The sequence below is a fragment of the Dermacentor albipictus genome, chromosome 1 (assembly GCF_038994185.2).
Source record: "Dermacentor albipictus isolate Rhodes 1998 colony chromosome 1, USDA_Dalb.pri_finalv2, whole genome shotgun sequence".
Taxonomy (NCBI): domain Eukaryota; kingdom Metazoa; phylum Arthropoda; class Arachnida; order Ixodida; family Ixodidae; genus Dermacentor; species Dermacentor albipictus.
In genome coordinates this window covers 422,335,231-422,363,162 of record NC_091821.1, presented here as the reverse complement: position 1 = coordinate 422,363,162, position 27,932 = coordinate 422,335,231, and the positions used below count along the sequence as shown (strand labels likewise).

At 44.5% G+C, this 27,932-nt stretch overlaps 1 protein-coding gene across 3 annotated transcripts in view; it reads left to right on the top strand.

Moving 5' to 3' along the window:
• LOC135896835 (corepressor interacting with RBPJ 1) overlaps nucleotides 1-27,932 on the top strand; it is a 49,473-nt gene that overhangs the window by 2,626 nt on the left and 18,915 nt on the right. For all 3 annotated transcript variants that reach the window (XM_065425319.1, XM_065425329.2, XM_065425336.1), the window contains exons 4-5: nucleotides 1,101-1,173; nucleotides 7,752-7,894. In XM_065425319.1, coding sequence (XP_065281391.1) covers nucleotides 1,101-1,173; nucleotides 7,752-7,894 — 216 coding nt within the window. The remainder of the gene's footprint in view (nucleotides 1-1,100; nucleotides 1,174-7,751; nucleotides 7,895-27,932) is intronic.

The window sequence follows — 27,932 nt, the reverse complement described above, 5'->3', positions numbered from 1 at the left end:
TAGTTGAAGCGGGAGCCAGAATTACTTCATTATACCCATTACTTAGTTGTATCCATTATTGTATGTACTGCAGTATGAACCCTTTGAAGATTTAAAGGGGAATTTCACTTGCTTGATTATATCCTGTTTTGTTATTATAAAAAAGTTTGACTGTGTTCTCTTAGGCCTTAGTATACATTCGAGCTCTTCAACTTGGAGAAATTGAACAGTGCAACTTCGATATCTGGAGCTCCTCCTTCCATATTACACCTATTGGGATGATTATGAAAACACGCTTTAGTTTGCAGCTCGAATCCTTTTCATTATTCTAGTTTGTTTTCCAGAAATAATATCAGATTTAACCTCCATTGATTCAAGAAACAGCACCAGTTATTCATTAATTGATGTTTATTTCCTTACAATTGTTTGTTTTGAGCACTATTTTTATGCAGACAGCTTTGAGAATGAATAACTATGGCATGTCAGAAGCATACTTCAATATCTATTGCACATATTGACAAAATGTGTGTGTCATTAATTTGTCACTGTTGCAGCTATAGGCAGAATCGAGACACTTTATAGTGTGCCGTCAACCTTTAGCCAACACTTCTGAGAACATGCACATTTTTTATTTCAATAGTGAATATACCGATACTCAAGGCACGTTTACGTTGTAGATGCCACGTGATGTCTCAGTATTAGCAACACTTGTGCAGCCCACATGTGGAATGTTAAGAGGACCCTTGGGACACGAGTGACACAAAGTGCATTTGGCTGAAAAAATGATAAGGCCAAGTGAACACACTCAATCAGTGGTGAAGCCAGGGCAACGTTCATCTCATGCACCATAACAATGGGGCATGAGATGCTTGCAATGCTGCTGGCAGCGCTCCTTATCATGCCAGTGTTTTGACATGGCTGGTAGCTGCCAGGGCACCGTTTCTGCCGCACAGCAGCCATTACCTTGCATGCTGCATCACGCGAACGTGTCACCCTTGTATATTGCTAGAACGCCATCCAAGGAGCTCAAGCATAGTGTAATAATTGTTATTGGTGTCAGTGATTCGCCCTTTGGGTGAAATCAAAAATAGTTTTCAAACTGCTGCTATTTTGTCTTTCAGAGCACCAGAAGGAAGATGATGAACCTGAATTCAAGTTCGAGTGGCAGCGCAAGTACAATGCACCACGAGAAGAGTAAGCCCACTTTTTTTATCTCATTACTGTAGTCGTTATCACCGTCCATCATCTTGACGCTTCATAATCACAGCTGCAAATCTTTGTAGATAAGTTCGCGGGTAAGCGGTACTTGCTCTTGGCAAGGCTGGATATCACAGCGGCTGCTCTGCTCACCCTTCAGTCTTCCCCAATAGAAGTAAGGACAAGGCACACCACATTGTCCGCCGTCATGCTGTCCTGTAATGATGACCCAGGAATTGCACCTTCAGTCAAGTGACACACTGTCATGACTAACTGGCCGGAGCCCGAATTCAGCTCGCTGCTACTGCAATTGCGATACCAGTGCTCCAGCAGATGGTCTGCACAGTTCGAGATGGCACTTAAGCTGAACTTCATTTACCTCCATGCATTAAAGCACAGCCTGCTTCTTTGCATTCGGCCCTTTGATGTCCTACATAACCTCGGTCTCTCACTGCCATGCCCGTGGGCCTATGGCAAGCTGTGAGTTATGCTGAACATCTACAGCATTACGTACCATATGTGACGTAGCTCTGCCTACTTAAGTCGATCCCGTATATATCAAACTCAAAGGGAATTGCAAAATAGTTTGACATATTGCTAATTTAATGTATAGAATATACCGATCAGAAGCTTATTTGAGATCTCTGCAAGTCTTGGACAGTTTCCTGAGATCGTGAAAAGCACAAACTTACCAGTTTGCTTCCCCACGGCCCTGTCAAATGCTCAAAAGTTGACTTAGTTTTTGCTCTCAAACATTGAAAGTCGCTCACGCTGCAAAATAGTCACTGACATACTGATTGCAACGCAAACCCTTAAAAGCCTGTGCCACCTGGATGCGTAACCAATGTGTGCCTCGCATGCGTCAAGGTGCTTGTTGTGTGGTTTTACTAAAGCCAAGGTAAAAATGGACGCACTGTGCTGCTATCAGCGCACTTGTTCTGCTAATCACATGCCTGCGCCCAGCCACGTGTCTGTTACAGTGCCAACAATACACTGTTTAAACGGTTCATTGTCATACATGGGCAAGGAGCCAGGTGGGCTGTTGTCAGGTTTCGGGATCGACTTCCTGTTGGAACCAGTCGTTCTCGCTACTCGACCCCCCTAAAAAGTCTGCGTATATCTTGCATGCCACGCACCACTCCGACACCTCACGGCTGGTATGTCTTTTCGTTCTTGGCCCTTCTCCTCCGGAGCCTGCATCAATGACTGCCGACACACTGCACACGCGCTGTTAGTTTCGAAAGTGGCCTTCAGCTTGCGGAACATCCGAGTCCATTCCCACTGTCCGAGTACGAGCGTTCCAACCACGCGAACCTGAATGAAATGCTTTCAGCATGGACCTGCAAGTGGCAAATCGCACAGCGATGTGTCTTGTGGGCTGCTGCCATAATGTTTTGTTTTTTTTCCCTTGAAGTGCAGATGTGGTGTGCAGTGGTTTTATTACGAGGGTTGATCCAGAAATACCGTATTTACTCGCATAATGATCGCACTCGCGTAATGATCGCACCCCTAAAATTTGTCGTCAAAATTCGATTTTTTTTATTTCCCGCGTATTGATCGCACCCCGAACTTGCCGCAGCGATATGTCGTGTGCTAAGTCTAGCGAATAATGATCGCGCTTACCACCTGTCGAATGCTACGCGAACGACTCTTCAAGACAAGCCAAGCGGCCTGCACGCACTAAACATTCTTAAGTAAATGCCTCATTTCATTACTTTCATCACTTTCCGCACTTCCATGACAAAATGAGGTACAACCAAACTTGCCTTTATTATGGGTTGGCTTTATAATGGCTGATGTCAACAAAAACAATAAAGGCGCATTTCGATTATTTTCATCTGCTTTTGCACTCGTGAGCACGCAACAAATCGGGCGCGGCAATGATAGTAGCCACGTTTACTCTGATACGTTAAAAGTGTACCCGATTCATACGCCGACGCTTGTAACACAGCTAAGATATTCGCCCACCCTTAGCGGAAAGTAGTGAAGACAGATGCCGCAGTTTCCGCAGCATGCCCGTCATGTGTTTGTCACTGGCAGCTAAGCGCGCCCACCTATTTCTGTCCCCTCAAAGTGGACATGGCTACGTTATTGCCGCAAACTTGCCGATATTAACGATAATATTCATCACTAATACGGAAGAAACTGTTTCAATGCACGCAATGTACTCACGAGAAGAAAAAAAAAATCGCGTTCGGCTCGCTCCGCTAGCCGCCATTTTTGTTTTGGTGTCCCGCACCCGCAATCTCGCATCCCGCAGCAAACGCGGACGAAAAAAAAATTTTTTTTTCCCGGGAAATTTAACCCGCGTAATGATCGCACCCCTGAATTTGCTTCAATTTTTCTGACAAAAAAAGTGCGATCATTATGCAAGTAAATACGGTAAGGTTCCCATTACATCATTGGAAAGATGAGACTTTGCTCTATTTTTCTGCATAATCGTCATTTTTTCTACGCATTCTTGGAGATGGTGCTCCAATTTCTGTCTCCCAATGTCATAGAACTCCACCGCCAAGCTGCTGAGGAAGCGTTTCACCTTTTCTTTGACTTCATCGTTGCTCCGGAAGTGTTGGCCACTCAAATGTTCCTTTAACTTGGGGAACAAGTGATAATCACTAGGTGCGAGGTCTAGACTGTAGGGTGGGCGGGGCATGACAGTGCACCCAAAGTTTGTCAAATGTTCCTGGGTTTAACGGGAGACATGAGGCCGGGCGTTGTCGTGAAGCAGCATTACAATGGCTGCCAGTTGTCCTCGCCAGCAGTTCCAGATAGCTCGCCTGAGTTTTCTTAGTGTTTCACAATAACTGTCCAAGTTTATTTTTGTCCCACGTTCCAAGAAATTGATCACCAGTATCCCCTTACGATCACAAAAAACACTGGCCATGACTTTGCCAGCAGAAGGAGTTTGAACTTCTTTGCGACTCGGGACTCTGGGTGATGCCACTGTTCGGATTTTTGTTTCGTTTCGGGAGTGAAATGGAACACCCACGTTTCGTCTCCCGTAACAATGGAGTCCAACAATCCTTCCTTATCTTCTTGACACTTTTGAAGAAACTGGTGAGCACAGTCAAGGCGTTTCTCCTTGTGGTCTGATGTCAAAAGCTGCGGTACCCATCGAGCACAACACTTGCAATACCCCAATTTTTTCAGTCAAAGCTCTTTCCACTGTACCGTAAGAACACCCAGGAATCTGAGCAACAAGTTCAAGGACGGTGATCCGCCTGTGTTGAAGCACTTCACATTGAACCATCTCAATAACCGCCTCCGAAACTGATGGTATTCCACTCCGTTCCTTATCGTGGACTTCCTTCTGACCGGCACTAAACTCCCTGCACCACTTTCGGGCGTGTTGAACGGACATGCATTTGTCGCCATACACCTCTGTTAACTGACGACGAATATCCATGGGTGGAGTCCCTTTGGCATGCAAAAAACGAATTATGGAACGTATCTCGCACTTGGCAGGATCAACAGTGGGAACTTGCATATCAGATGGCTGCTGAACCAGAAATGAGCGGTGCAGCAAAGCGCAGCAGGGGGGAATTGAAAGTTGGGGAACAGCCGTGCGCAGCAGTGTTGCCAGATTTTGCTTCGCACCTTCCCGTGTGGCTGGTGCTCTTCGGGAACCTTATCTTTAGATCAACCCTTGTAAATTTAAAAGGTAATTTAAAGATCCGTCCAAGTGGTGGTTTGGGTCAGATTCGTTCAGGTGGCTCATTGAAACAAGTTAAAAGGCTGTTCATGGTAAGCTCTTGTCTACAAGAAGACATGCCCGGCAGTGCGTAGTATCTCCAACTTCTACATCCCATGCCCCGCACCACTCAGTGAAAACATTGAATGTCATCCACGCTTTCTTCCAGAACGCATATTACGGTAGATCGGGAAGCTTTTGCGTTGTTGAGGCAGAGCGGCAATCTGCTCTTGCCAGTAATGAGCGGCTGCAATTTGCACTAGCCAGTTACATGTGTAGTGAGCTAAACTGAGACTAACTACCTTGTTAATTTTTTTCTTCATGGCATGTTCCCATTCTAAAATGGCCCAGGTAAAAGGAAATACTTCGAAATTTATGACGTCCTACTGATGTACCAGTGCTGAGGTGTTCATATTTGATTGGGAAATTTCACTATTTGAACACCCTTCCACTTGTCACTGAAAAATAAACACAAAGTAGTGTTAATATAACTGAAGCGCTTTTTTCTGAAAGGTCCACGTTTCACAAAACTGTGCGGATATAATGGTAGAATGATATGCATTAATAGAACAGTCTTGTCTGTTTTTTGCTTGATGCTCATTTATGTCTTTTGCTGTTGAGGCTTTTTTTGTGACCGGCCATAGCCTTACTTACTGGCATTATTTGTGACATGCCCTCATATGACATTCCGACATGCATTCAAACAGCCTTAAAGGACTCCTTACCAGGTTTGGGCATCGTAAACAGACAAGCACAGTGCATAGATCATGCCAGGATTCGTACACCTCCTTGAAAACTCTTGAATTCCTTGAAAACTTGGGTTTGGTTGTAACTATTTGAACATTCCAAGTAAGAAACTCTACATCAGGGCTATGCCATGGACACTGTCTATTGGAGACCAATCCTAGGTACCGTATTTACTTGCATAATGATCGCACCCCAAACTTGCCACAGCGATATGTCGTGTGCCAAGTCTAGCTAATGATGATTGCGCTTACCGTCTGTCGAATGATGTCGAATGCTACGCGAACGACTCTTCAAGACATACCAAGCGGTCTGCACAGACCAAGCATTCTTATATAGATGCCCCATTTTATTCCTTTCATCACTTTCCATACTTCCATGGAAAAAAAAAAAAAAGCTACAACCAAACTTGCCTTGGCTTTATTATTTGTAGGCTTTATAATGGTTGTGGTCAATAACAACAAAAAAGGCACCTTTCAATTCTTCTCATCTGCACTCGTGGGCACACAACAAATCCCAAGCGGCAACGATAGTAGCCACATCTACACTGATACGTTAGCAGCGTACCCTATTCATACATCGATGCTTGTGACAAAGCTAAGATATTCGCCCACCCTTAGCGGGAACATGCCGTATTAGGATTGTAGTGAAGACAAATGCCGCAATTTCCACAGCATACCCGCCATGTGTTTCTATGTCACTGGCAGCTAAGCATGCCCATCTCTTTTTCTATCCTCTCAAAGTGGACATGGCAATGTTATTGCCACAGACTTGCCGATATTAACAATATTATTCATTACTGATATGGAAGAAACTGTTTCAATGCACGTAATTAATCTCACCAGGTATGTTCGGCATGCTCTGCCAGCCGCCATGTTTGTTTTTGTGTCCCGCACTGTTACAGCGGCAGCCACCTGCTTGTCAACCTATTGTCATCCTGCAGCAAATGCAGGATGAAAAAAAAATGTTTTTTTCGTGGGACATATAACCTGCATAATGATCGCACACCTGAACTTGCGGCAATTTTTTTTACAAAAAGTGTGATTATGCGTGTAGATATCTTCATAAGGTATTTTCTTTTGAAAGTGCTAGGAAACAACTGTAGTGGGGCTTGACCACAGCCAACAGTGGCAGGCTTGTTTAAATCGACATTGCCATCATGGAGCTAGACAAAGCTGGGCCAAGTAACCAAGCCATGGCATCAGTTTGTTCATTTGTATAAAAAAAAAATAGTTTGTTCACACTGCATACGTTATGGCTGCATTTTCGAGCCCTAGGCTCTAGAAATGCCTGTCAGAAAGTAAGTTTTGATCATTTGGCTTTAACACATTGTGTATTTTTGGATGAAGTCTGACTCTGCAAACCATCTTGCCAGAATGTGTTGGCATCACAACAACTGAAAACTCAAGTTAGAATGTGAATAAGGTTTGTTTCTCTCTCCTTGAATTTTGAGCCAAATATTAGGTACCAACCTTGAAGTGCACTTATGAATGTGTCTGCAAAGCAGCAAACCCCTGCATTGCCCGAAAATAGTTGAAATTTGAACCAAAAGCTCGTGCGTACTTCCTCTCAAAGGAGCCTCGCTTGCTGCCACAGAATCGTAATTTCAGATGCACAGACACCTGTTCATAAGATCTACTGCCTGCAGTTTCAGCGATTGTTGTATGTGACTTCAGTAAGTCATCCAGTGCAGAATGAGCAAAACCACCACAGCAAAAAGTGAAGATGAGGAAAAAGGGTGGCATGGCTCGTGACGTAAACTTGAAGTGGTCCCTCGGCTCCTGTATGGGAGATGCCAGGGGAGGAATGTTGCTTGCAGATGCTAGTCAAGGCAAAGGAAGAGACTGGGCAGCGAAGCTCACCTCGTTCCAGCATAGCAATGCAATGTTTCAATTTCTTCTCCTATTTCCTCTAATAATGAACCAGGTGAAAAAATTTTGCGGTAGGACACTGGTGAGACTGCGCCTAACAACTTCCAGTGTATAACTAAAATTTCCAAAGGGCCTGATAAGTGTGGATCATAGAAAATAAGCTGCTCTTTCATGGTGTAGGATTATAGAAAAGGTAGGCAGGAAAAGAAGTGGCTTCACAATTTGCCTTGGTGCTCCATAAACTGAAGAGGGATCTGTTACCATTGCAGCTTTGCCAAGGACAACAAGGAGATTCGGGATCAGCCGTTTGGTATCCCTGTGCGCAATGTTCGTTGCATTAAATGCCACAACTGGGGCCACATCAACACCGACCGAGAGTGCCCTATGTTCAACCAGGCTTCTACTTCTTCAGGTGAGCCTTTGAATAAAAACTGTTCTGTGTTCTGCTCAATATTCAAAGGTTGTTTTCTTGAATATTCGTATATCTGTTTTTCCGTATTTCCGTGAATAATCATATTTGTGATTAGTAATTTTCACCATTTCAACACTCCTAGTAGTTACCTTTGCATACCTAATGAGAAATGGTGGTCCTCGCTTCATGTTGAGGAGGGCGCCATTCCCCTCCACAGGCACCACAAGGTGTCCTTATAGGGATACTAAAGGGAAATGCTAAATGAGTTTAGATGGACAAAATATTATTTAAAAGCTGTTCTTGTTCATTTTGCACTAATAGGTTGATTATAGAGCATTTGGGTCTTTGGGCCTCTGTAAAGGTTCTTGAATCTTGCTATGTTCAGTCTTTAGCTAACTTGTTAAGGTACAGCATAGCCCATCTTTTCCACAACATGTTAACTAGGCAGACAGTGTCAAGATACTACAGTTGCCAACCGATAATTTGCACTCATCGGGGACTGCCACAACATCTGAATCATCGAGAGTCCTAAATACCGGATTTGCCTAAACATAAGTGACTTTATTCCACAAGTGGCCAAAAAATGTGTGCCCTATTCTCAGGTCATCACTTTTTGAGGTACCTTCAATTTCGCATGACTAGCGCAATAAGCATCGACGTCTAGGAGCGACAGCATTTTTGGCACAATGCCAAGCACACTACTGTCGATCCCACTTATAACAATATTCAAGTGCCACGAAAATTCCGTTGTCATAACCAATAATTGTTGTAATCGGGTTGCATGAAAAAAAAATTGAAATGGTGGATAGCCTGGCTGTTCCGAGAAAGATATGATGGCGGGGAGGCCAGTTCTCCTCCCCACTACCTTCCTCCATCCGACTTTTGATTGTGTTGACTCGTTTAACTCTACTTCCCGTGTGCTTCGATCATATGTTGTTAACAAGGTGTGGCTGTCAGCGTTCAAGAATGACACTTCTATAACAAGTGCAAAGAGAAGTCACGGGCGGCAAGTTACATACGAGCTCTGTCAAGGCATTGCTTTGGTGGCCTCAAAAGGCCCCTTTTAAACAATGCGGGAAGGTTGCCACGGCAGCATCTCAGCTTGAGAAATCCTAAAGAAACGCCGGGACATGATCACTGCAAGCATCTCGCCCCGCGCTTCCCACTGAGTTGCACAAGAAAACCGCATGTCCGTCAGCCTTGCTCGCTTTACACGAAGCTTGCCAACACCCTTCTCCAAGGCATCCAAGTGCTCCACGTAGTGAAGCGGAAGGTCCTTCACAAAAACAAGCCCATGAGAGACTGAATTATCTACAGGATCTTCGGCAGGGACAGTGTTGAGGCAGCCTTCCCTACTGTGTCAGCGCTACCTTCGTGGCCGTCACTGTCGCTATCCGATGCAAGCACGTTCGCAACGATTGCGTCATTGGTTACAAGCACTTCATTTCCAAATCGAGAGCAGTACGCTTTCTTTTCACTGGCAACGTCGTGCATTGCTGATGATCATAAGGCAGATCAGCCATCTTCCGTTTCATCGATGAGTCCCAACGAACAAAGACAAGCATGAGTGACTTAATCTGTTAGCAGAATTGTGCAGAACGAAGGCCATAGAATAAAGAACCAACTGTGAGGGCCTGACCCAGCGAGTAATCTGGGTAGGGTGCCCTAATCTGGGTAGTGGTGTTCTGTACCTTGCAGCAGAATTTCCATTTCTATGCACGAAAATTCCCTATTTGTGACAATTTTCCCTGCTTTTTTTAAAAAAAATCTCCGCAAATCTCCTTGCACATATATATACTTAGGAATGCACTGAAATGTTATTTCAGTGCACAACCTTCACATAGGCTGGTCCACCAGCTGAAACCTCAGCAATATACTTTGCAATAACAATGTATGTCATACTATTTTCTCTATTGGAGTTATTCCTACAGGGCCAGCATGATTGCTTGGCATCTATGGTGTTGCGCTGCTAAGCACGACGTCGCGGTATTGAATCCCGGCCGCGGCAGCTGCATTTTGGTGGGGCAAAATTCAATTGCCCTCGTGTCCCATACATTGGGGGAATGTTTAAAGATTCCCTGGTGGTCACAATTAATCCGGAGACCCCACTACGGTGTGCCTCATAATCAAATCGGGATTTTGGCAGGTAAAACTCCAGAATTAATTCATTCATATGCATGTGTGTGTCTTCTAAAAAAAAGAAAAAAACATTAGTTTATTCAATATCTTGGCCAAACAGCAACATGAGAACTTAATGTATAATTTGGCACTTTCTAATGTCAGTTCCTGACATACCTTCCAAATAGACAGAGTTGTATAGCATGAACTAACACTGGTGGCTAGCCGCATTTTAGCAGTTCTGAGTAGGTTACCTTATCGAATATTGGTGTAACAAACAGCAATTCGCGTTTTGTACCGAAACAGCACACCAGCTTTTCAACAATGGCTACAGTGAAGCCTCGTTAAACTGTGGTTGTCCGGAGCTCAGAAAAAGTATTGTAAAAACCCGTGTATAATACGAACCCGTATATAGTACGAGGTTAAATTTTTGGGACGTGAAATGGAAAAAAAAGTTTTATCCGCATATAATATGAGTTAGAAAACTCTCGAGGAAAACATTTATTTAAATTGCACTCCGCACTTGAATTGCTGTCTTCCTTAGCTGCACTCTCTTCAGGTAGTTCCTTGTTGGATATCCTCCGTGCCATCGAGCGCGTTGGAGATGCCACACTTCATGAATGTGCGACGCATGAGGTCCTCTGGCATGCTGGCCCATGCATCCACAGTCCACTTGCATAGCTTGGCTGGCGAAGCTCGCTTTAGCCACCCTGTCAGAGTCACTGCAGGCTCACCTGAGCGCATCCAATCAGCGTAACACCCCTTGACCGCTTCCTTGAATGGCTTGTTCGCACAAAGATCTAAAGGCTGCAGCTGAGACGTCATCCCACCTGGGATAACGACAAGTTCAGTGCCGGATTCGCGCAACAGCCTCTTCACTGAGTCGGCCAAATGGCAACGAAATGCGTACAGCACAAGGATGGACGGGAACGACAACAGTGCACTGGGCCGCCAACACCAGGCGGACTTTATCCGGTCAAGCACAATATTCTCATTCATCCAGCCTTTCTCATGGCATCTCATGACCACATTTTTTGGCAGCACATCACCTTTAGGCGCTGTCTTGCACTTGAAGATGACATAGGGTGGGAGCTTGCGTCCGTCTGCCACACACGACAACATGACGGTAACTCGTGTTTGCTCATTGCCATTGGACCAGACATAAGCTCGGTTAGAGCCCTTTTCATGCACGGTGAGGGGCGATGGCATGTCCAGATAAACCGACGTTTGGTCAGCATTGCCTATTTGCCCTAGCTGGAAGTTCTTGGACTTGCACAGCGAAATAACATGGTGTTGGAAAGCCACAAGCAGCTCTTTGAAGGATTCTGGCAGCTTTTGCGAAATCTAAGTTCGGCGGCATAAGGAAAATCCAGCACGGCACATGTAGCGATAAATCCAGTGCTTGCTCACTTTGAAAGCAAAGCTCGGTAGCCCTTTTTCTCTTCAAGCTCCTTAACTTTTGCTTGCATAAGCTCCATGCTCACAGCTAGATGCGTGGCTCACTGTTGGCGTACGAACTCCGTCAGGGCGAGTTCGATTTCCGGGAATGTCCCACTCTTCGGGCCGCGAAAGCTTCTTCGTGTTCCTCTGCACGCGAAAAGGGCTTCCTTCAATCGACACTGCGATCGATCGATCTGCGAATGCTTTCCTCGTTGACGCCAAACTGCCTCCCAGCCGCACTGTTGCCGATGTCCTTTGTGGCTACAATAACCTTTCTCTTGAAAGTAGCCGAGTAATGTTTTCGTGGTCCGGACATCTTGGTACTTCAATGCGGAGTACAAAAGATGCACTTCGCGAAGCGTGGTTTGCATGTGTGCTGCCAGGGTACGCACTCAACAATAAAGAAGCGATGCTGTAGTCGCTCAGCAATAACCAAACCAAGCCGTAGCCATGCAGCAATAACGAAGCCAAGCTGTAGCCACGCAGCAGTAATGAAGTCAAGCCATAACCACGCAGCAATAACAAAACCAAAACTTCTAGCTCAAATTTCTGACTGAAATTTTTGTTCAGATCCGCATATAGTATGAGGTGAAAATTTGGGATGCTAATAATAGGAAAAAAATCTCATATTATACACAGGATTTTATGGTATGTACTAAACGGCAGCACTGTTTACCCAAAATAGCGTGATATCGCCCACTTACCTGTCAAAAACGAAATGAGGGAGTGCAATAAAAGGGCAGAAGACATCCAGTATTTATTCACTTCGCTCGACAAAAGTATGTTATTGTCATTTGATGCCGTGGTGGGTTAGCAGCGACGGCGGCGGCCTCAAACTCACTCAAGCTACAAGCCAGCTTTTCCGCCAGCCCCCTCTTCTCGGCAGACACCTGCATGAGGCTGACGTAACACGCAGCATCTGCCACTGTCAGGCCTGAATCGCTCGTGCTATTGCTTTCTTCTATGCTGAGCACCCGGTTTTTATCCTAGCTTGCACAACACCACAACATGAGCCACAACGCTCCGACTCTGGCACGGCGCCGAAATGATGTTGATGTTGATGTGACTTCACCCTTCCAAGTGCCCTCTGTGTTTGCGCTTGGAGGCCATTCTGATCTCTGAGGCTCGTTGTTCTGTCGAGCCGACGTACCACCGTGATTTCGCGACAAAAAGTAGAAACACCGCGTGTTTACTGATACATACGCAATAAGCTGATATGGTTTATGCGGATACAAAAACGCATTATGTTTAATGGCCGCTGTGTTGGGGATTTGACTTTACTACTTTTGAAACGAAACTATTGTTTAAGGAGGTACAGCTTAACGAGGTTTTACTGTACTAGAACTTGAAGCCGACCAGCTCCAAGTTTGGCCTGTCCAATGAAAAGGGTGAGTTGCGGTTTGTTAGTGATTGCTCGCTCAAAGGCATCATTCTAATATTTACTTCAACAATCTTAAAATTCCCTGCAATATCTCAGACTCCCTCCTTCCTTTTCCTCCAAATTTGTGGCCGAAAATTCCACGAAAAAGGGAAAATTCTCTGCAAGGAACATCACTGTATCTGAAAGCAGCACCGGCAGTGTTGTTATCGCAGTCCATTCCTGTTTCGGAGGGTGGTGCGACACAAAGCTACGGGCGCAGCCCATTCGTGTTCGGAGGGGTGAAGGGCGACGGGAGAGATGCGCGCAAGGCTGGCGTGCATCTCTCGTGGAGAGAAGCATGCAGCGGCAGTTGGGGTGATGGGCAATCATGCAGCGGCTCACATTTCACTTTTTCTTTTTTCTTTTCAAGAATTTCGCATTCCATTACCTTTTGACACGGATGCCCAGCAGCCAGACTTCATCGTTATAACTGATAATGCGGCATGGGAACATTGTAGTAAGTGCGCAATCACAGTGCGAAAACGCTGTTGCCCGTTGATGCGTCCTGTGCTAGTAATGCAAAATATCGTGAAAAGGAAACTATCTTTCGATGGCTATCTCTGGAAACTATTTCTTTGCGCACATATGCTACTAGACCGACAAGTGCATCGCTAGTTTCTGTTTTGCAGAGTGTTGGCGACATAGCCGATGGCCATGCCGGCAACGTCTAAGGAACAAAAGTATAGCTATTTCTGCTAGTCTTGGTGGCGAAATTAGCACATAGTCATGTTGTGGGAGTCCGAATTATCGCACGATATGCAGTAAGGTGTCAAACATTTTGGTCGTCATTATAGATTAAGTCTGCTGGCTAGTTGCAGTGCCACCAAGCTGTCTGAACAATCGTGCATATCTTATTATCAGTATCCAAATAATCGGTCATTGACTGTGCATGACGTCATGGCTAGGCTCATGCGAGAACTTCAAGCAGCGTCGCAGAGCCCGTCTTTTTGTTCTTGCATTTATTGTTTTCACTTACCAAGCCTCCTTCCTCTCGTGATACGAGAGGCCTTTTTTTTTTTCTGGTATTGTAAAGCGATAATCTGTGCATACTACAGCCCACCTCTTATTAATCAATTTCACACCTTGAATAGAGGCATCAGCACTTGACACTCCCAGGTGATCCCTATCCTGATGACTGACCAAGTCAGGCCCATGAATAGGGCCCTCTGTTAATGTTTCAGTCATTGGGAATGTTTCACCTTGAAATATTATGCCCATAGCATCAAACTAAGTGGTGTCCTGCTTGTAGAGCACTGAACATTTTACAACAAAGTAAGGGATCAAAGACAGCATATGACCAACATTTCAGTGCTGACATTTATGCAGCATATAGTTTGTTAATTGTAGAAAGCTTCCACTGAAGCCATTGCATACTTAATAAGATTTGTGCATCGCAAAGAAAAAAGAAATGGGTCAGTTGCTCTATCTTTTGTAAGCCATGAGCAGGTGTTGTTGGTAGCAGCCACCTGTGTTAATATTATTATTGCACAGTACCTGCCACCACTCTCATCTCATCAACTTGCATATTGCACTGCTGTGCCGTGCACATGCAGAAATGCAAAAGTCGACAAACATTTTTGATTGGCACTATTTTGCGCACATCTCCTTCTCTTCTCCCTAGCGCTGGCTTGTGATTCATCCTCCGGGGAAGACTCATGGGGCATTAGCGAAACTGTATCAAGAATACCTTGCAGACCAAGCATTTCTCATTCGGATAAATGTGTGCCATCGTCCCCGCCACGGCAGTTGGTTTCCACAGTTTTTGAACAGACCGCCCCTCCACTCCCAATGGCAGGAAACAACTTGCCAAAGCAGATGGTTGTAGTACATCCCAGGCCAAGCTTGCCGGTGAAGCAGCCAGCTCATCCTGTTTCATGTTGTTGCAAGATTTTGCAGTTGGCTGCCTGTCTTGTGCCTGCATGCACAAAATTTTCTTCGGCCTCATCCCCAGCTCCAACCCAGGAAATGTTTTCATGCCATTGCTTCGCTTCTACCAAGGGGCGTTCATCACTAGCAAGTTTCCGTACTATGTTAAAAGGTTGCTAAAGGTACACGCTCACCGTATTTCCGTGCATATAGCCTGCACAAGCAGTTCAGGAAATTTGTCTACAAAGAGGTTCTGGTGCGGCTTCACGAAGATAATGAACCTGCTGTGCTGCCATGCAGTACCCCCATAGAGCAGGAGAGCAGAAGCAGCGTTAACCAAACGGGGCAAAGCAAAGTTGCTTCTGGAGCTTTGCCTTGAGTTCATTCTGGCAGGGATGCTCTAACCAAGATTTAAAGATGGTCTTATGCAGTTATTTGTGCAGGTTATATGCACGGAAATCTGGCATTCAGGCCAGACTGGTGCAGTCTTTTATGAACAAATGCAATAACTTGGACACTTTTATCACTTGGTTGGGACAGTGTGAGGTGCATGTGCTTCAGGAGCTAATGAAAAACATGCAAGGTATCAACTAGGCTGCACTCCCCTTGTTGTGTTCTAGCCACAAGTGGAGAGGTGCCCTCTACAACACACTCAAACCTCGTTATAACAAAACTGGAATAATCAAATTTGTAGCTAGAATGAAGTACTAAGTGCAATTTCCCTTGAAGTCCCCATAGAGATCCACGTGTTTAAAATCTCGCTTTAACAAACTAAAATTGCCCTCCCATTAAATACAACAAAATTGATTCGTCTCTCAAACCAACAAATACCGGACCGTCATGCACGGAGTACTACGTCATGGTGATTGACACTATTTCGACGCTGCAGTTCAATAACTCCTGCATCAAATAGGCCGTCAAACAACACTGGTCTTTCTTACTGTCACACTCAAGCAAAAGCTCACTATCATGTGGCTTCTCCCTCACACCGTAACTATATATAGTGCACTTTATGGCGGTGCACCTTGCAGCCTGGTACAGCTAGGCATAGCAGGCTAAGCCAAGCCGGCATGGCTTGAGGGCAGTGAATCAGCTGCTGTTCAGTTGTCACGCAGTATGTTGTGTGTCCCGAGCTGCTTGGCTTTGACAGATTTGTTTTGCCGTGCAGCTTGACGTTTCTCCTACCACATTGCCGTTTCACCAATTTCATGACAATGTGAACAAGCCGAATTAAAAACAAGCGAAAGACCATCACATTGGATCAAAAGGTGGCTATCATAAAGGCTGCTGCATCACGTGTTGCGAAGTCATGTGTTGCACTTGCCAAACATTTTTTGCTGTTGTATTACAACTTAATCACAAATGTGGCTGTGTAGTGGTCCAGCGGGCCACAAAGTAGCCTTCCTTGCATTTTCTAAGTTGTGCACCTTGTTCGGCATATAGTTCAGCAAAGCGCTATAATGGATGTAACAAAATTTGCTCCCCTTCCAACTTCATTTCACCAAGTACTACCGCCTGTTCATGCTGTTGCATTTCATTAATTGAGCACTGTACAGTAGAACCTCGTTCACACGTTCTGGAGTAAAATGCAACGAAGTAACGTGCTAAATGGGAAAACGTACAATCCAGTGTTACTAAGTAATTCAACAGACTCAACTGTAGTGGACATCTGCAAAGTTTTGCACCATGAGACGTTGACGCACACCGATCTGCTGGGGCCCGAGTGGGCCAAAATGCATGTTGTCCTTTTTGCGGCTTCAGCAAGCTTTGGTTCATGCTCCTCGAATTCAGCCTGAGTCAGCAGCTTCTTTGGGCATACATCTTGAGGGAGACCTGTTCGTGTTTGCCAATTTGCACGTGACACCATGGTTGTAAATTTGATTATTGAGTGAATATCTACGTACTGCAATTTATAAGGCCAATGAAACTGCCAACACTACTTTGTCTAGTTCTTTAATACTTCGCTATCACGCTATCAGTGCTTTGCCTTTCAGGCAAAATTATAACCTTTCTCTTATCCCTATGCCAAATTTTTTTAAGGTAGAAACAAACATTTCTCCGTTGAAACTGAATCTTTGAAAATACACTGGCATGTTTTCTGCTATTTTTAAGTTATAACCAAAATTGCTTAGCCGTGCTTATGGTTAACTGCTTGTTCTTCAGCTCATTGAAGGACAGACACTCTGTAAAGCATATCTTTTTTAATTCTTCAGCAGTATTGCAATCAAGTCCATTTTAATTTTTCAATGAATCCCAGATTGCATAACATTTTTTCCTAATATCTAGTATTTTTGTTTTCAAGCCTTTCTGTAATGTGTCTTTGTACATCACTTGTTTACTTGCTGTAAGGGGTTTGTCGTTTAAGGACGGCAAGAGAAAAGTGCCCCTAAACCACTGAACAAGCAGCAGATTTCTTGCATCCAAACAATTATCATTTAAAGTAAGTCTAATTACATTCTTGCTCATTTTACATTTTTTCTCATTTTATATTACATTATTGTTATCATTGTTTACTTTATTTCAGCCATAAGTGATTTTAAAGGTGCAAAAGTGTCCTACGCGCGTGAGTGTCTCGCGTCCTCTTATTTCTCCCATGAAACTGGTCAAGCAGAGATATTTAAAGAGGCACTAAAGTAAAACAATAAAGTAATTTAGACTGCTAAAGTATTGTTTGAAAACTCTGTTATCAATAACTAGGCGATAATAGACCAATTATAAAAGAGAAAGATTGATCTCAAAGTTTCAGTTGTTCAATTTTGCATTGAAGCCTCGCTCCCGGAACGTCAGTGCGACATCACAAATTTCAAAGTAGTTCTTGTACTTGGGCCGTGTTGGCTCGGTAAAAGTTTGCGAAACATGCCATATTCAGTCCTTGGCTCCTTTAGACCACTGTTAGGTCAATTTATACTGCTAAGGCATGAAATATGGCCCTAGTAGGTGGCATCAAAATTCATAATGTCATGGTAAGCTGGTGCGGGAGCTTCAAGGCAACAGTGCCACCCGTCTTTTGTGTTTTTCTTGTTTTTTCTGGCTTGCCAAGCATCATCTTGTGTCAAGACTGGTGTTTTTGGTATTGTGGAAGAGTAATTTACTGATACAGAAGAAATCATTTTTCTCTAGTGTCTCTTTAAAGGGCCCCTCACCAAGCCCTATAGCGAATTTTGGTTATACAGAGGAAGTTAGGTGTCCTCTAGGGAGCGTTCTGTCGCAAAAATTTTTGTAATTGGCTCATTAACAGCCAAGATAGCAATATTTCAGTGCCACGAAGCCATGAATTGAGGAGGCAAGCTCCACTGTGAAGCTATACACTCTCTCCACTTGCCCCATCTAACCTCCGCAAGTGAAATTTCTTCCCTGCGTTCTCCTATACTGGACCTTGAGGATTGTATGATGCATACATCACGGGCCCCGCCTTCATTTTTTTTTTCTCCTCATTTTTTTATGGCGCGGCGCACTTCCGCTGACGGTGTCGCGCTACGCACAAGGACACCTGACTAGCGGTATAAGTCAGTGGTACACGAATACTGACGCAGACATAAGCGGATCACAGAGAATGATCCCTCTTTGGAACACGGTAGAACATGACATAGTTTTGTTGTCTGTGTGTGCGACTGCACGACATGGAAACAAGCAGGTGAAACAGAAGTACCATATTTATCGATATTTTTTTTTTTTTTCAATTAACCATATACCAGACTACAGGGTCAGCTTAGATTCGACGATATTAAAAAGCACACTGGGTTGTAATTTAAAATGATAAATATGGTGCATAGCTAGTATCGTGAACTAGAATATTTCTAGTTCATTATAATAGCTAATGTCATCTAGAAAAGTCAGCATCGCGGCCTCTATTTAGCCCAGTGTCGTATCGGCGTGTGACGTGGCCCATAGCGTGGGGTTATCGTGAGGGCACCAAACAGGCGATGCTACTATAGTACTGCTTTCAAGCTAAAAGTTGTGCTAGACACAGAGGCATCGTCAAACGTTGAAACCGGGCCAGACTTCAGCATCGATGAGAAAAATGTACCGTCGGAGGGGGGCAGCGTGAGACGCTTTTTGCATGTGCAGCAATGAGAGGGTGACAGCAATAAGGAAAATAAGCGCATGATAACAGGGAGTAGCTGTTCACCGAGATCATGCCGTGTTTCAATGCGTGCGAGCTGTGCCGCACTGCCTGCGCATGCATGGGCGTGCGGGCGCAAGCTTGCGCATGTTCGCAAGCATGCGTGTGGTCTGAGCTATAGCAACGAAGCTAGCAGCGATGCTAATGTAGAGTAAGCTTGGCATGTTCATGTTAAATAAATGCTGTTTTCATTTTGTGAAAGCTGCCCTCACTTTTTGGTTCGGCCTACATTCGAGGTAAGTTTTTTAATTTTTTCTGGCTTCGGACATTTGGCAGTCGGCTTATAATCGGGGCTGGCCCAGATTCGAGTAGATGCAGTATATCTCTCTTGCTGAGGTGCGAAGCAAAACAAAAACATGCAGACATTCAGTTTGTGCGTTTTATTGTTTCTCTAAACTTTGATTAGTCTATTCAAGCAACAGATTACTGAAATAAGAGATGTTGCCTTGTATAATTCTCAAGGTCACGTGTCACTATGAGCGACGTCGCAGCGCAAACACGTGTATGTAGGCGCACTAGCATGTGTACGTCATCCTCTGGCGTGGAGTGCGGCAGTCGTGAGGAGAAGGAAAAACGCCGTTCAGTTTGAAGTTTCAGATCTTTCCGCGGCACGTAGCTCATTAATATTTTGCAGACACTATTGTTATCGCGCCTTGTATGCTCTGTGCTTGTCAACTCAATATGGCAAGACCTGGTGAGGGGCCCTTTAAGGAGTGCACATTGTTAGCATAGTTTCTGCTGTAATTCGGGAAACATAATGCACAGAGAAAACGTTTTCCAGCAGGTAGAACATGCAACGACAGTGCCTTTAATGTTGTGTTTGGCAGGGGTACCATCGTGCGCCACAATATGCCCCACAAGTCTTTCAAACAGTTTGAGTCGTTCCATCAAACCTTGTCATATGCCACATGCAGTGCTTGAAGTCGCAGAGATCATCTAGCTGTGATGCAAAAGAAAGGTGTGCCTTCAACAAAGTTCTCACTGTGTGCCTTTGAAGACAGAAAGGCATGTTCTTGCCTGGCCTCATTTTAGCCACAGTATAGTCGGTGACAAGTCAAGAATGCAGAAAGGCTCGCCCCCCAGAAAAAGAAAATTTATTGCACCTTCCATTTATATGTATTTTTTCGTCTGCAACCCATCACTGAGAATAAACCGCACCCCCAGTTACAACAGCCTGGAATGAAAAAGAAATCCACATGTATAACACCTGGAAATAGCTGCATACAACAGCACTCGGATCTTCTCGAAAACTGTTTTCATTCACGTAAGCATGAAGTGTGGCTTCATGGCAGTGCATGCCCTAGGCAAAATTTTTTAGTGTGATTTGGTTATACATGCAAAATTATAGTACCCTTATACTTCAAGGAATAGCTTCTTTAGAAGTGTAACCGTCGTGATAAGGAGGAGCTCCAGCGGTTCAAAAACAATGAGCTTTCTGTGGTCTCAAACTGCATGCACAAACAGCCTGAGTGTGGAACAAAGAAGACGGGTCATTTGAAAAAAAATCGCCACAGCTTCCAATTCATGAAGATGGTCGAACAGCGAGGCTGTGTTAGTTACACTAAGTGTTACACCAGGCAAGTCAAACTTCACAAGCAGTCTATCTGTCGGGTTCTTCATTATAACGCCACCGGTGTGTTTCCATGTCTCAGGCGCGCAGCTCAGGGTCGGCCTGTCGCCGTTACTATTGAGCTTTGGCTTCTCGGGCGCACATCTCGGGGTCAGCCTCCCAGCGCTGCCGATAGGTTTCCGCGTCTTGGGCATGCCCTTCGGGATTGGTCTCCCGGCACTGCCATTTAAACTCGGCATCTCTGGCATGTAGTTCAGGGTCAGCACTACGATGACAAGCCCGTTCATGAGCCAACTTTCACTGACGCTCGCAGTAGGCAGCTTCATTCTTAGAAGTATGCACTACTCGTGGTCTTCCCATAGTTGTAGGTGGGATGGATTGTGTGGAACCACTAAGCCAAAGCTCGTTATATTAGGTGCAAGGCCCACCACTGGAGATGCAGGCGCTCCAATCGTTTTGACGATTGGTTGGAATGGTTTGACGATTGACGTGGCTGCCAGAACTCTTAGTATCGTGTTTCAATCGCTGGGCACTGTTCTTTGGCCGCAAACCGTCGGCATAACATTTGTTTCTTCCGCGGCAGGGTAGAATCAATCGTCGATAAAGTCGATGCCGATCAGGCTCACTCACCGAAAATGCACCGTGTGACAACCACATAAGATGCGTGAATAAGATACAGGGTGTCTACCAACCAGGAAAACCGGGAATTCTCAAGTATATAGAATAGTCTGGAAATACTCGGGGAAAATTCAGGAAATTCGTGCTTCTATCAGAAAAAATTAGCTGTCATTTTGTTGAAAGCAGACGAAAGTCGCCCTATGCTGGCTCGAGTAAAAGAGGAGCGAAATCGTAACAAATTGTCTTTGACCCTGTTTCGTCGGCTGGAGGAGTTGCCAGTGTACAGTCAACGACCGATTTTCCGGATGCCCAATTTTTGGGACATGCCCAAAAATGCGGACTGCTTCGCGGAACCACCATCATAGAGTCACCATAGAGTCACTGTAGGCTCTATAGAGTCAATAGACACCATAGAGTCAATGTATAAGAACGCCTGAAATTTCGGACGTAAGAACCCTTCGCTGTCCAGTTTTCCGGACATTTTGTTCCGACCGCAGTTCCAAAACGGCATTAATCAAAGCCAACACTATTGTTTTGATTATCTCACCGCCTCGAACCGGTGCTGTCGCACGCTGATCTGCTGGCAGCCGTAGCCACCACTGCGACAGCGCGAGGCCTAGCTGCTTCGACGTTCGCTATTAAAGGGACACTAACGGCAAATACTAAGTCGACGTGGACTGCTTAAATACCATTCCAGAAACCTCAAAACGCTTGTTTCGTTCCAAGAAAATAAAACGCTTGTTTCGTTCCAAGAAAATACTTATTTTAAGAGAAAATTTGACCTGAAGGGTCCAAATACCTTTTTGAAATTCAAATCTCCTGCCATCAACCGGAGGAGTGGTGACGTTGCAGACGCCATCACCACCCTTTACTGCCATCAGTGAGTAAAATGGTACTCAACAGACTACAGCCTTCTAGTACTACAGTATACTAGAAGGCTTTGTAGTGGGCTCAGGGAAGGGCGTGGCCTCATGTGTTGCATGTTGCCGCCGAGAGGGAGCGCAGCAAGAAGTTCCTCCTAAAGCTTCACTCCGGTAGCTCCAGGACATGGTGACTGCCTAGCAGGCAGCATTATTTGATTTCGAAGCAAACTGCCAGTTTCTGCGCTGCCGACTGGGCAGCTATTTGTAGGGTACACCGACACTTTGTCAGGAATAAAAAAGTGCGATTCTCCGGACCGCCGCAGACAGCTCGGGGAAGATTGTACGTTGTTCCCACCATGATGTTGAACGTCTACCCAGTTTGTTCTCACAATCATTACACTTCCACGGGAAGTTTAAATTGCCTAGGTCACTGCCACAGCCTAATCATACGTAAAGGGTTGACCTGTTACCTTTGTCATGTCGTTTGCTCTAACCGCATCTAGTTTGATTGTTAAACTGCCGTAGCACATTATGTAGCTGCATGAAAGTAAACTTGCCATGCGCTCGCATAGGCTCGGAGACCAATTTGTTCAGTAAATATGGATATGCAATCTCAAACGGTTTGTCTATGGCACTCTTGCATGCTCGCCTTTACAAGACTATTTCCTTACAATACAAAGCATGAGTAAATTCGCCGAAACAAAGAAGCATTTTTCAGAGCATGTATCAACACTTTATTTACAACAATAAATACAACACATTGGTCAGGCACATCTTGCAAGAACGTAGCAGAACATCCTGCAGAAGCCAAGCAGGCTGTCCCAAACGACCATTCCCTCCGCCCTCCCATGTTGCATATTTAGCTTAGGCGCACCTACTCATGTTTCGATGTTTCATTGTCTCCTTGTTGCCTCGCTTCTCTGCATTCTCCTTTCACGAAGAAGTGCAGCCGAGTAGTCAGAAACTGACCACCTTCGTTGAAGTTAGTTCAGCCGCGTGTTCGCTGCAACCAATCGTGTTCATGCACTTGGCCTTTGCCAAACTCTGTACAACCAGGATGCTTTCAGAGTGCAGCTTGGTTTTGTTAAAAAAACATTCCGGGAACAAGTTCTCAAGTGTTTCAACAAAGCAAAACAGTGCCCAACGTAGCCCTGAGCCGTGTGAAGTCTGCAACTTCTGAGCACTCCTCATTGGCTAGCATTCTTAAAGTTTGCTTGCAAACTTCACACTTAGTCTTTAACACATATTTTCTTGCGGCATAACCAGCGACATAACCAGTGGCATAATATGTTAACCGCGAGTTGCTCTTCTCTATGTGCTGGTTATGGTCATGGGAAGATGTCGGGCAGGTTTGGGAAAATCGTGGGGATGGTGTCTTCCGATGCCGGGGCCTTCCGTAAGGAATAGGTGTTTCCTTGCCATCAATTACATGCACATAGTGTTTGATTATGTACATGTTCTCTGATTATGTATCGCGGCTCGAAATGTAGCTCGCAGACCGCACATGTCTCATCCAATACTTTATCTGCATGGTGCAAATTCCGTTCCCACTGCTTTCTTCATTCTTCATCTCGCAGAACATTTAACCGTTCACAGCATGAACATTCAGTTCCTCCTGAACTCGCTGGCGAGTTCAGGAGGAAGCTCCTGCAGCACCTCTAGCAAGCGCACTGGCAAGGACAGCTTTGGTGTGCCTTTCACGCGGCTGTACCCCGTATGGCACCTGGATGCGAAACAATAGTTGCAGCGATGGTTAGGCATTTTCGCCCTACCTGGGACACACAGCTGTAACGTGGGTGACATGCAGAGCCAGACACTACACGGAAAAGAAGCCGGCAGCAAACAACGAAGTCGCAGACATCTGACTGCCACTGCAGTATAGCACAAAGAATCCCACGCACACGAGTCAGAAACTGGCGGGTAGACTGGCGAGTTCAGGAGGAAGCTCCTGCGGCACCTCTAGTGTGCGCGCTGGCAGGCGACAGTGGCTGCTGCAGTGGAGAGCATTGGAAGGATAGGCCAGTGAGCCCACTTCAAAGCCTTGTGGTACACCGTAGCGGTACCGAGTCACTGTAACAGAGCCAAGACAGGGCGGCGAAATCGCCACTGCAGCTGCTTTTTGGTCAAGTGGCGTAGACCTATCTGGTATCCCGCAACATCACTTGGAAGTTGATTTTCGCTGATACTAGCAGTTTGTGCGATTTTTGTGAGCCAGCAAGGCCAGCGCAGCACTACGCGATAACAAAACTACTGAAACGTGAAAGCATGGGTGGCACAGATCCGAGCGGAAATGAAACCTTTCGACTGCCTGTGCCATTATCATGGTAATTTCAATTAGTTCTTTTTTCATAAAATATAGAATAGGACAAGTAGCATTTTATTTCGTCTTTTAATTATGTTTTTTGCAACGAGTGGTTCTCTACTATTTGCAGAATTAACTGAGGCATGCTTTCATCATTGGGCAAGTACTTGAATTTCCCAGGGGGATTCTCTAATCATGTCCTGTATTTACCTCAATTTCTCTACTATTAAGGCTCTGTTCGCGATAATATTGACGCCTTAGAGATTCTAGATTCTAGAGCACTCCTTTATCATTTTATCTTCACTTAATATTTGACTTTAGTGTCCCTTTAAGGTTTGTGCCATTTGGTGCCGTGTATTTCATTGAAATAATTTGCCGCTGTCAGCAATGGCACCGACTTCATCTCTGTAATCCTCCCGATTGGCTTGGAAGCTTAGAAAGCACAATGCGTTTCAGAATGCCGATTCTCGAAAGGCAGCCCTGCCTCGGCACAGCAATGATACGCGGTGAAGCATACATATTGCGGTGAAGCTTAACAAGCGTGAGAAAGGTCAATTGTCACAGGACACGGTATGTATTCTCTAATTATACACGCACGCACCCACCATCTCCTGTCACAGTATGAGCAGTGATAGGCCTAATAAGTGTACTGGCAGGTCTTAGAGCTTTTTTAGATGTGCCTGGTGGCGATTTGAGCCCCTAAGGGCAGTAAAAGACATGCAGTCATTTTTTCGGACTTCCCTATTTTTCGGGTGTTTCTGTGGCCCCTAGGGGGACTGAAAGATTGGACGTTGACTGCACAACTGACCAAGAGGATGCTTCAAATGGTCCGCGGGGCGAACGCGCTGCAGAACGAGGTCAAGAACAGAAAGGACTGTCGCATTGAGGAATGATCAAGAAAGGAACTGTGCCGCCTCTTTTTTGAAGGAGCTTGATCTCAAAAAGCAGTGTTGGCTGACACCAAGATGCAGGCGACCCTCGTCCAAACCAAAATAAACTCTTTAAAGCAATGAAACACAACAATGATGCATTGTGCGTGAGCTGAGAGTATGTCAGGACAGTTGAGGTTGACTTTCCAGCTACTGAGAGAGAGTCATTTGTGACACAGTTTGGCCTAATACCAATGAGCTTGGTATTAGTTGATAGAAATAGCTAATTTTTGAAAATATTTGCTTCTGTATGCATCTCTTTCTATTTGTATTTGAATGTGTTCCACTTGATTATCATTGGGCTTTATAAATTTTATTTTGAATATATTTTATTTGCTGTGCATTTTACTAACCCCCTCCCTTGAGTTTTCTATTTCTAATAAAATAAACACTACTTCTTACTATTCAAACTGGATTAAGTAGTCTTTTTATTTTTTTAAATGCTCACTAGAGAGAGACAGCATCGGTCCACATGTTGTTAGCCCGCCTTAGCATAAAACAAAGTTCTGTGTCACTCAGAAAATTTTGCAAAGGCACTCAAGGAAAACCAGGAAAACTCAGGGAATTTGAAAATGTCGAACTTGGTAGACACCCTGAAGGTAGCATTCTCACAGGGGGAAAGGGGTCGTACCAACCTTTTTCCCTTTATTGAGCTCTTCTTTTCCTCTTCCGGTAGGCCCTGTGGCCCCTTTTAGTGAAGACCCTGTGCCAACAATGACGGCACAGGGTCCACATAAACAGCTTTGCTGTAAAAGGGGATTAAAATAATTATTTCACCGACCTTATGCACACAGTACCTTCTCGCCAACACTCTCCTCCTCTGTTCTTTACTTTTACCTGGAAAGATTGATGAGCCGATTTATTCTCGGACCTATAATTAACATTTGATTTGATGTTCAAAGAGCTCACCTAGCAGGGCGAGCCGCAAGGGGCTGTGTGGTGTTTGAGGAAGGGTAAGTTAGGGACATGGATGAATACACAGGGTAAGCAAAAGGAGGAGGGGGTCTATTTATTTACATATGCTGATTCTCTCGTATGTATACATGTTTCCTTTGATTGACATTTGCCCCTGCATTCTTGGCCTGCTGCTGACTATACAGTCAAACCCACTAATAATGATACTGGTTTTAACAATGTGTTGGATTTAACAATATTAAAACAAACCGCTTACTACAATGCTCCATGCTGAGTTACCAGTTATAACGATTAAATCTGGCTATGGGGTGTGTGCTCCAAAAGGATAAAGAGTGCAAAATTCTTGGAGAAGAAACAAATGCGAGCCCCTTTGTCACATCTGCCTTTGTGCCACGCACCCCACCTGGCACATGTCTTCCTCATGCCCTTCTCCCATCTCTCTTCCACCCTCTCTCCGATGTTGCAACGAACGAAAACGAGATGAGAGAAGGGTGACTAAGGCGTACCACAGGGCAGAAAGGTGGGGTTAGCAATGCGACTCGCATATTCTCTTTTTCATTTCCTAGATTTTGCCTACTTTTTCTTTTGGCCAAAGACACAAAGTATCATATTTAATTGTTGTTATAGCTAATAATGCACCCTGGGAACATTGTAGTAAGCATTTTATTCAGGACAGTTCAGGAAAGTTCGGGACAGTCCAGCTGCTCATTATTACATTGGAGTTTTGTTAAAACTGGTAATGCTATAAGTGGGCTCCACTGTGCTTCTTTCTATCTGAATAAAATGTATGAATGTTTTTTTTTGTGTGTGTGCGACCCAGTTATAACAATGGGATTTTCTTGGCACTTCATTAGTTATAAGTGGGTTAGACCGTAGTCTCATCTACCTGTAGTAACATTAGAAGTGTTTGTAAGCGTGCAGGTTAGTAATTATATGCGCTGAAAACTTGCACAATCTTTAAATGTTATTATATGTTCTTTGTTATAATTTTGTTTGGACTTTTCTCTCCTGTACTCTAGTTTTCTCTCACATATTGAAAAAAGATCTCATCTAATTATCAGCACCAGAATATCAGAAGGGCGGATGCTCATACTTCATGTTACCTGTTGGAGGTCTCGCGTGAATATTTGCTTCCTGCTAATTCAAAATCTACAATTATCGTGCATGCATGCACTCTTCAGGATAAGCGATCTGCAGGACATTGTCTGCTCATGTTACTCACTGCATTGCATTGTTTTCTCTGAAATATTTAATGACCAGAAAGAGCATGGTGGGAATGAGAGATGCTATAGTGGAGTGCGGCAGATTAGTTTTCACCATACAAGTTCCTTCTATACACATGTAAGCATTGTGCCTCATAATCAGATTGTGGTTTTGGACACCTAAAACCCCACAATTCAATTTTACTTTGAAAGTAATAATTTGATATTTTTGATATAAGTACTGAGAGTAAAAACCTGGAATGTACAAAATATCCACTTGGCTCTTGGCTCCCAACTTTTGTTAGTCAGACCGCACAGAAAAAAAATTATGCAGGTTTATTGACGTCAATGATAGCCATAGGTATGCCTATGCTATGCAGGCTAGCAGTAGGTTCGCAAATCTGAAAACGGGCAAGTTTCTATGGTGCACAAAGCATTTGTGTGTATTTATTGCAGCAGGCACTTGGTTTGTCTTTTTACTGCATTCTTTAGGCTCGTGAAGCAATAGTTATCTGGTCAGGGAGCATGCAGAAGCCTTCTCATACTTGATTATTGCATTCAATCAGCTTTCCTGTGCAAGCAGGCTGGTATAGTGCGCATTCAACTGGCGCTGGAGCTTCAACATGCTTTGTTCAGTTCCTCTACAGTACTGTACAATGATATGGAGTGTTG